Source organism: Geospiza fortis, unplaced genomic scaffold, assembly GCF_000277835.1.
Source record: "Geospiza fortis unplaced genomic scaffold, GeoFor_1.0 scaffold366, whole genome shotgun sequence".
In the NCBI taxonomy this organism is placed as follows: Eukaryota; Metazoa; Chordata; class Aves; order Passeriformes; family Thraupidae; genus Geospiza; species Geospiza fortis.
The window spans coordinates 4,642,643-4,651,947 of record NW_005054342.1 but is presented as its reverse complement, the minus strand read 5'-3'; the positions used below and the strand labels follow the sequence as shown (position 1 = coordinate 4,651,947).

Here is a 9,305-nt window from a genome sequence, read left to right as displayed (position 1 = left end):
CCTCGGTGAGAGCCGGGCGGGCCGGGGGCGCGGGGCTCCGGGCCTTGAGCCTGGCTGTACGTGCCCAAGGGTGGTTTCTCCGTAGTGGGAAATTTGTGCTTTGGTCTGAGAGGGCCGAGGTTAAAAGCTGTAAGTCGGGCTGTTTGCGGGGCTCTCCCACCGAGCAGGGCTATCCCGGTACAGTGTGCTGGCTCTGCCCGTGCTCCGGAGCCGCTGTGCCCCGTGCTGGAGTGCGTGTGGTTAACCAGGGAGGTAAATGGTTTGTCGTCGGTTTGGTCCAGGGTTGAGTTATCCCAGGTCGAGTCTTGTGCAGGCTGCTTCCAGAGCACCTTCAGAACTTCAGAGCCCTGGTGCATCATTTTGACGCGGAAGAAAGTAGTCGTAGCTTTGCATTGTAGTTCGTTGTAGTCTTAAGCTGACGTGGGGAGGTTTAGATTGGACATTAGGAGGAATTTCTTCATAGGCAGGGTGGTGAGATGTTGGAGTGGTTGATCAGGGAGGTACCTGGTGGAGTCACTGTCCTCGGAGCTGTGTAAGAAAAGACTGGACATGGCACTTAGGTCTGTTGACATAGTGGTGGTTGGGTTATGGGTGTGACTCTGTCTGACATGTCTTTTCCAGCCTAGTTGATTCTGTGATTCAGAGTGAAGATTTTTGTTCATTCATACACTGTGAAGATATTGCCTGGATCTAAGTCCTTCATCCATGTTTTTCCCCCGTTTTTCCCCGTTTTCAAGCAGTCAGCTTTCTCTATTTCACTACAATGTCTTTAACATTGTTTGTGCTGAAAACGTGATAAATGTAAATCACTGTGGTTCTATCTTAATGCCTTTGATGTGCCTTGTATACAGTTAGGGTTTTTCCCCCTGGAAGGTAACAGCTTCATCGATAGAAAATTATTCCATAAGATTTCGTTGGTATCATTGTATTTAGAATTCAGTGTCACACTAGTTCTGCTTTTGTTAAAGTACTTCATTCTGATGATAAAATCCTGGCAAAACAAGAAAGCAGGTTATAACAGGTTGTCAGTCGTGTCAAAAGAGTAGCTGTGATTAATGTGTGGATTGGACTTTACCTTCCTGGATTATCTTAAATTTGAAACTGCCCATATAAAATACCAAAGGTGGAACGTCAGTGACCCTGTGCTGGTTATTCCCCCCACAAGAGTGGAACTCATGTGCCAGGTATAGCAGAGATGAGGCAAGTCTTATCTTGAGTCTATTTTGATAGCTTTCCCTGAAAACAGTCAATGCAGTATCAGTTACAAAGCACTGCCTGTAGTTTGTATTCAGTTAATGAATAACACTGTTATAGTGAAGATACTTTTTAGCTTTATGTGAAAGTGCTTTAATTCAAGGTCAATTTTTTATAGAATAACTACAAGTAGCACATGCAGAGAATAAGTTTTTAATGTGGATTTTTTTTGTTTCCTCCTGGTTTCATAAGATGAAGTGCTTGTTGCTTTTGCTTTATAAATAGAAATCTGCTGTAAAGTATTAATTTTCCCCATAGTTTATCTAAACCTTTTAAAATAGACAACTGTAGGATAGTTAAGGTATGTTTTGCTTTCTGAGCATGTGATAGTGCCTCTAACATTATATATATGCATATATATAACATAAGTATGATTGTAGCTTGCCTATGTGTAATATGTAAATAATTATGTGTATAAGTTTAGGCAGTCTTTAACTTTGGCAGAGCTGGAAAACTGTATCCTGTATTGGGGCAAATGTGCAGTACAAAATTGAACAGATTGTTTCCTAAACAGTGCATATAAAATCCGTAGGTACTGTGTTTTGATTCCTAAACAGTGCATACAGACTCTGTAGGTACTGTGTGCATCCATCTTGGCCTTTTAAAGGTGCACATGACTAAGGTTTGAACTCTTTTATCCTGATACTCTCTTGTGTCTGTCCTTCAATGTTCTCTCTGTACCTCTGTTTAAAAGATATGTTTGTGAGTGGAATGAACATGACTGAGGAAGGCTTGGATTTAATAATTAGGTATATTTGGGAGGTATATTTAGTAATCTTACTAAGAACATTTCTGTGTTGATACTCCCCACTGCCCCAGCATTCTGTGTATCCAAAGGAGGGCTGCAAAGGTGGTGAGGGGGGTAGAGGGGAAGCTCTATAAGGGGCAGCTGAGGCCACTTGGTCTGTTCAGCCTGGAGAAGAGGAGGCTGAGAGGAGACCTCATCAGGGTCTGCAGCTTCCTGATGAGGGGAAGCAGAGGGGTGGGCACTGCTCTCTTCTCTCTGGTGACCAGTGACAGGACCCAAGGGAATGGGCTGAAGCTGTGTCAGGGAAGGTTTGGGTTGGATATTAGGAAAATGATCCTCACCCAGAGGGTGGTTGGCACTGGAACAGCTCCCCAGGGCAGTGGTCACAGCACCAAGCCTGACAGAGTTTAAACCTGTGTGTGTTCAGGCACACGGTGAGTTTCTTGGGGCTGTCCTGTGCAGGGCCAGGAGCTGGACTTGATGATCCTTGTGGGTTCCTTTCAGCTCGGCATATTCTGTGATTCTATATAAACATCCTCTGAAAATTCATCATATCAAAGCCAATAATTAAAACTTGATATTAGTTATCTTGCAATAAAAATGCCTTAGCACTTCAGTTACAGAATGAAACGGAAAGAATTAGAAAAGTATTTCAGTTCAACTTTAATGTGGTACCTTCCAAAAGATAACTTAGATCACAGATTAGTTTCTTTGATTTGTGAAGTGAAAAACAAAAGGATGAAATAACTATGGCTTCAAGCAAGCTGTATCTAAGGAAGACCAAATCTAAAATCACACTGATTTGTTATTCAAAACATTGTGATATTCAAATATTCAAAATGTTCTGAAACAAAAATCCTCTTCCTTTTTGAAGCATAAATTGGACATGGTCTTGCGTGTCATGCATGAAAATTAAATTGTCTTGAATAAAGGACATAATTTTTTTGCCAAATTCTTGACATGCCAATTAATGCTATTTTTGACTTCTGTTTTAGAAACCTAACTTCAAAATACTTAAGAAGTGAATGCCTCTGGATTTCTGAACAAAATTGGTATGTATAATGAGCAGTCTGCAGGCTCATCACCAAACATTTGGATTTCTGTTTTGTTTGGGAATGTTTGTTTCATGTAGTTTTATGCTTGTGGAAAGGAAGAAGGGAACACATAATAGCCAACATGACAGTAATAGTCAATGTGTATTTGTTAAAGCAACTTGTTGATTTAGCCTCCTTTTCTTCCCTGACAAGCTTTATGGCTAGAAGGGCATTAAATAGGTGCTTAATTCCAATGTTGGAAACATAAAACTTAAGCAGAATTGACAGTAAAATACTATCGAACGGTTCAAAAGATGCAGAGTGGTTGTACCTAGAGTATTATTGTCTTGTCAAAGCAGGCTTTTGTTCAAAAATCTTCCATCATGTCTGAATCTTTGGCTGTTTAATGTTATTGATCTGGCTCAAAAGACAGAGAAATAATCAGTAACATTGGGCAAGGAAGGATTGCCAGTGTGTAACCTTGGTTGAATGTTTTCAGGAAACATTTCTAAAAAAATAGATGTTTTTTAATAGGAGTAAATGGAAGATATTACACCCAGGCCAGGAGTAATTTGCTATACAAGTGCAGAAGGTTATACCAATAGAGAAGTTGAAAATTACTCAACAGTAGGTGACTGCAAAAAAAGGGATAAAAAACCCACCTGGTTTGGATGTTTAAAAAGAAATACAGTCTACCACTTCGTGCAGAAGTGATAATAAGCTGAAGTACTATATACAGCTTTGGAAATTGCACTTAAAAAAAGCTTTTGGGAAAGGACCCAGAGGGTGGCACAGCAGGAGACACCTGCAGGGTAATGTTGATATGTGGATTCAAAGATAAAGGGACTTGTATCTTTTTCCAGCAGTGCGATTTGGTAGTAAAAGTGAAGATGATCAGATAATGAGAGTTCCTAAAGCCATCAAAGCATGGCTGCCACGTTTGTGAAGTTTCCTTTACAAGAATTTTGTGGGAGAAGCTTGGCTGACTTATCTATAATGAGGAGCAGCAGTGAATTATGTAGTAGATGGCAGAGGGCTGAAGTAAATGGCCTGTTTAAGGTCTTTTTTTTTGCTTAATGGCATCATCCTGATCATAGCTGAAAAGAGCAGGTTTTAAAAAAGATTCTTGAATTTAAATAATGTAGTGTATATTTAGATTATTTCTTGTAAGTCTTTTATTAACTCTAGAGGGCTTGTGGCCAAGTAAGCAAAGTTGGAACAATGCACCATGTCTGCCTTTCCCAGCTCTTATTATTGCTTCCATACAATGTACAGCTTGTGGAAGTGATACTAATTTTCTTTGGCTGGTAACTCCCATATTCTTACTCATGCTTATCTGCTTTTAAATGTAAAATATTCTTCTCATTACACCACTTTTAATGTTTCTGAATATTTAGAGAGGTCACTTGCTGCAATAAATGTAACATCTTTGAGGCACTGTGTTTGTGCTGCTTTTGAGAGAAAACTACTTCTGAGCTAAGAGGCAAAGAACTGTTACTCTGTGTTTTAGACCAGAGAGTCTGTATCTTGCTAGCATTTATGATACATTTTGTTACATCTTGAAAATAAGCAAAAAAACTTTGTGGCTAATCTGGATTTGTTTATCTCCCACAGTTTTTTTTTTCACATTCCAAGTTTCTCCATGGATCTGTGTCTGAAAACGTTCAAACCCAGTTCCCTGTATGATCTGTCATTGCACTTTTGCACACTGAGAATTATGACACCAGCAGATCACAGGCAATTCATTAATGAGAAGCTCTTGGAGGCATGGTGGATGTTGTAGCTTCTGTGAATAGGAGAGTCTCAGCCCTTCTTTACTTCTCTGAAGTAAAGCAGAAACAGGAAACTAATATGCCTCCATGACACTGCTGGTCTTGAGTGGATGAAGTGTTCTATGTGTTAAAATCAGCTGTGAACTTGATTAGAGAGCCTTTGCAGCACTGCACAACTGCCAGCTTTATTTAACTCCTACATTTTCTGGCTTTTCTCTGTTTATAATCTAATAGTGGCCCTGGCTGCTGGAATGCAACAGCTTTGGCATGTCCCAAGGCAGAAACCTGAGAGGCGTTATTTATTCCAAAACCTGCTCATTTCATGGCATTTTCTCATGCCCATAGATAATTTTTCTTGATTACATTTATAAGCATGCATTAGTTCTTCTTTTAGTAAGTCTTAGGGTTAGAATTAAAGTCCTGATTTCCTAAATTGTAAACCTTCCAGTGCCTGGTACTGCTTTGACTTTCCACATGTCAGTTCTGCACATGCAAATTATATCTGCTGTATACGGAGGGAACCAGATCTCTTCAGAGGGAAGCTGGGTCCACCATGGCTGTGTGACATGTGTCTGCAACTGTAGACATCTGAATAAACCTTAGGTGGAAATAAGACAGTCCAGCCAGAGCAGAAATGGGACTGGCTATGTCTGTGAGGACATAAATTTGATGGGAAGAGCTAGCAGTAATTTATCTGAATTTGTGTAATTTAAGTGATTGAGATTTGAGTTGTTTACGAGGTTAACAAAGTGGTTGACAGGGCACTTCAGCATATCTGGGACATGAGGGAAAGTAGAAATACTAGTTTTGAAGTGTAGCATCCTCTTCAAGTCTAAATTCATAAAATTACCTGTGGGCACACAAGGTTCTTCATTCCTCTGCAATCTAATTTTTCCTCTGCTGCAAAGAAAAGCAGCCTGTGCTTTTCCCTTGTTTCTGGAATGCAGTGGGTGGAAAGTGTCAGGAAGGGACTAACTGATGCTCTTTTCCTCTGTCAGTGTAGGTGAAGATATGCAAGCCAGGGAGAGAAGAAAAGAAAAAAAAAAGTGGCTTTGCCAGTATGGAGAGTTCTCTTTTAGTAAAAAGCTACACCAGTAAAAATAATCCAATTAATAATATAGCTAAAGTAGCAACTGTTGAAAAAACTGGTAAAGCATAAAGCTTAGCGAAACCAGCCCCTCCTCCCCCAGGTGATGCTGTACCACTGTCACATTTTGCACCAGCTGGAGTTGGAAGAACATTCTTAGCTCGATTACCTGAACAGAGTGCCTTACACCTGCTACAACAGATGGTGCAGAGAACAGCCACAAAAGTCTTATGTCTTTTCCTTGCATTAAAAAACTTCTTCAAGGGACTGAAAATCCTGTTTGAATTTAAAACCAGGATGATATTCTATGCAGTTGGTGAAGTGGCTGGGTTTGGTCTGTCTCAAGCACTGATGGTTTTGTTTGTTAGGTGGTTTTATGTCATGCAAGAATCTAGTTTATTTTTAAAAGTTTATAGAGAGTGAAAGCACTCTCCTGTACATAATTTACTTAGTTTCTTCTACAAAATAAGATACTAAAAATTTCTGTGCAAGGATTAAGGGAAGTGGATTTGAGAATTTTGAGCTGTGGCTCATGCAGCATTTTGAGTAGTGCTACGTTGATTGCTTATTGTTTTCACAGCCTAACTGGATGCAAGTTAGAGGATCTGTGCTCAGTTTTAATGCTAACCTACCAGTAACTCTCTCTTAGGTTTTCCTAGAGGTATAACAAATTAATCAAAGTTGAAAGCATAAAAATACAGGGAAAAGTAATATTGAAAGGTGCTTCATACAAGTATGGGAAACTGTGTAAAATAATTTAACGAAAGACTTATTTCTTGCCAGATTTTCCCGTTAAAGAGTAATTGCATGTGAGTGCATGTGAGGTTTGTTTGTTTTATGAAAATGGCTGTATGATTTAACATCCTTCTAATGCTGTCTTTCATTTTTCTAGGGAGTTTATATGGAAGAAATGCTGCTGCGACTGTTCTCAAACTCTATTACAGACTGATTTCAATGTAAGTCATTTTTTGGTCAGTGTTATGGTGTGCCAGACACAGATTTGCATACTCAATGAAAAGAAAAATAAATTACGTATTTGTAAAATTTCCCTGAAGTTTCTCAAAGAATTTTTGTTTGTTTGGGTTTCAGTTTTTATATGCCAGGTCAGAAATGGTTCCTTCTCTATGTTCAGGCTTGGTAGTTACTCATCCTTAGTGCAAGCTTATACATGCTTCAGATTGCTTTTTTTTGTTAACCACTCCTTGCAGAAGCCACTTGCAGGAGAACCTGTTGAGGTTTGAGGTGTTGAGGATTTTCCTATACAGCACCTTTTTCTGCCAGCTTAATTCTAATGCGATTATTTTGCTCATGTTTCAGTGTTGCATCATTTTTTGTTGAGTATCAGAAGTTCTGCTCCTCGTTGATCAATGTGACAGTGTTCAGTAGTTTACGAGATGAGCCAAACTCGTGGGAAGTATGACTTCTGTATTGGTCTGGTGTTGGCTATGAGTTCCAGCATTTTCATTGGAGGAAGTTTCATCCTGAAGAAGAAAGGTCTCCTCCGGTTAGCCAGGAAAGGCTCCATGAGAGCAGGTAAATACATACATCTTTTATCTTAGATTTTACTGTTTAGATTTTGCTGTTTAACAGAAGATTGCTTCTGTTTATTAGTTCATCAAACTAATGATCTTGTTTTGACTTTCTTGGGGTTTTGTTACATGTGTATGAAACTTAAAACAGAGCTGGTGTGTTTTTTCTCTGGTGTCAGATACCCTTAACTCTGTCTGTGACACATGCTATTTAATGCATATGTAATGCCCTCTGGGGACACTTGTCAAAGGATTCCTTTGTATGTCAGTTAAGTCTAAATTGTAATTGCAAATTGCAAGCAGCACTCTTAACTATGTCTGTGCTCCTGAATGAGTGAATTTAAGAGAGTTTTAACCATGTTTGGGTGTCAGAAGATTGTTTTAGAAAACCAAAAGTTGCGTGTAGTAACTGAGTGGTGATGAGTGGTGATGAGCACCTGAAGGGTTCATACTGGAAGCAATGCTATTAAATATCCTCATCAGTGAGACAGACTGAGTGTGCTGGCAGTGGGGCTGTGGAACACACTGAGCTGAGGGGGGCACTTGATGCTCTAGAATGAAGTGGCATCCAGAGGGAACTGGATGGGCTTGTGGAGTGGGTCTGTGCAAACCTCATGAGGCTCAACAAGAACCAGAGCAAGGTGCTGCACCTGGGTCAGGCCAAGCTCCAGTATCAACACAGGCTGGGGGATGGACAGATGGAGAGCAGCCCTGGCCAGAAGGGCTTGGACAGGCTGCTACATGGGAGGCTGGATGTGACCCAGCAATGTGCACTCACAGCCCAGAAAGCCAAGCCAAATCAAGTGTGACCAGCGGGGCAAGGGAGGGGATTCTGCCCCTCTGCTCTGCTCTGGTGAGACCCCACCTGCAGTGCTGCATCCAGCTCTGGGGTCCCCAGCATAGGAAGGACATGGACCTGTTGGAGCAAGTCCAGAGAAGGGCCATGAGAATGATCAAAGGGACAGAACACTTCTGAGGATAGGCTGACAGAGTTGGGATTGTTACACTTAGAGAACAAAAGGGTCTTGGGACACCTTATAGCACCTTCCAGTACCTAAAGGGGAACAGAGAGTACCTAAAAAGGACAGAGAGATGAGATTTGGTTTTGGATTTGTTTTTGGTTTGGTTTTGACCAGGGCCTGTATTGACAGGACAAGGGGTAATGGTTTTAAGTTGAAAGAAGATAAATTTAGGTAGGATAGTTGCAGCATCCTCAGATGATTCAGAAGGTTGACTCTGAATATTTTTATTCAGTACCTGTCATCTTTGCTTCTAAAAGATGGTTGATCTTGAGATACATAATTCATGCACCCTGGTTTGGAATGAGAAAATGTGATCCTTGCACATGTAATCAACCACATATAAACCATGTACAATTTCTGCAGAGCAGCAGTCTTAGTAAGAGACACATAACTTGGCTTTTCATGTAATTTCAGTGATTTGAAAGAGCCCTGTTTCTCAGGGTAATGCAGATATAATCATCAGTGCCATTTCTAACACAAAAGAAATAAAATAACTGGTTGTAGGAGGCACAGGCACATCAGAACCTGAAGATGCTTTGATTTCAACCCTTTTACCTAGAGAGCCTAGGTATCAAAGGACTGCTCATGTCTTGAAGGGTATAGGTTGCAAAAATTGTTTTATGTCATGGCAGTGTTATAAGTGACAGGGTGTCAATGTTTTTAGTGGAATAGCCAATGTTCTTTCAATTTTAGGTCAAGGTGGTCATGCATACCTTAAGGAATGGCTGTGGTGGGCTGGACTTCTTTCAAGTAAGTATCAAAAATTATTCATCTAAGCATCAAAAATACAATCTACATTATATAATTTTAATAAATAACTATGCCACAGATGGCAGCATGGTTACAAAAAAGGGAAAGA

General features: G+C 40.2%; 1 protein-coding gene across 1 annotated transcript in view; it reads left to right on the top strand.

Annotated features, from left to right (window-relative positions):
• The first annotated feature begins 2,995 nt into the window (after positions 1-2,995).
• Positions 2,996-9,305, top strand: part of NIPA2 (NIPA magnesium transporter 2) — a 9,803-nt gene continuing 3,493 nt past the window's right edge. Inside the window, exons 1-4 of the mRNA XM_005422696.2 lie at positions 2,996-3,054; positions 6,788-6,851; positions 7,213-7,428; positions 9,140-9,196. Coding sequence (XP_005422753.1) covers positions 7,290-7,428; positions 9,140-9,196 — 196 coding nt within the window. The 5' untranslated portion in view covers positions 2,996-3,054; positions 6,788-6,851; positions 7,213-7,289. The remainder of the gene's footprint in view (positions 3,055-6,787; positions 6,852-7,212; positions 7,429-9,139; positions 9,197-9,305) is intronic.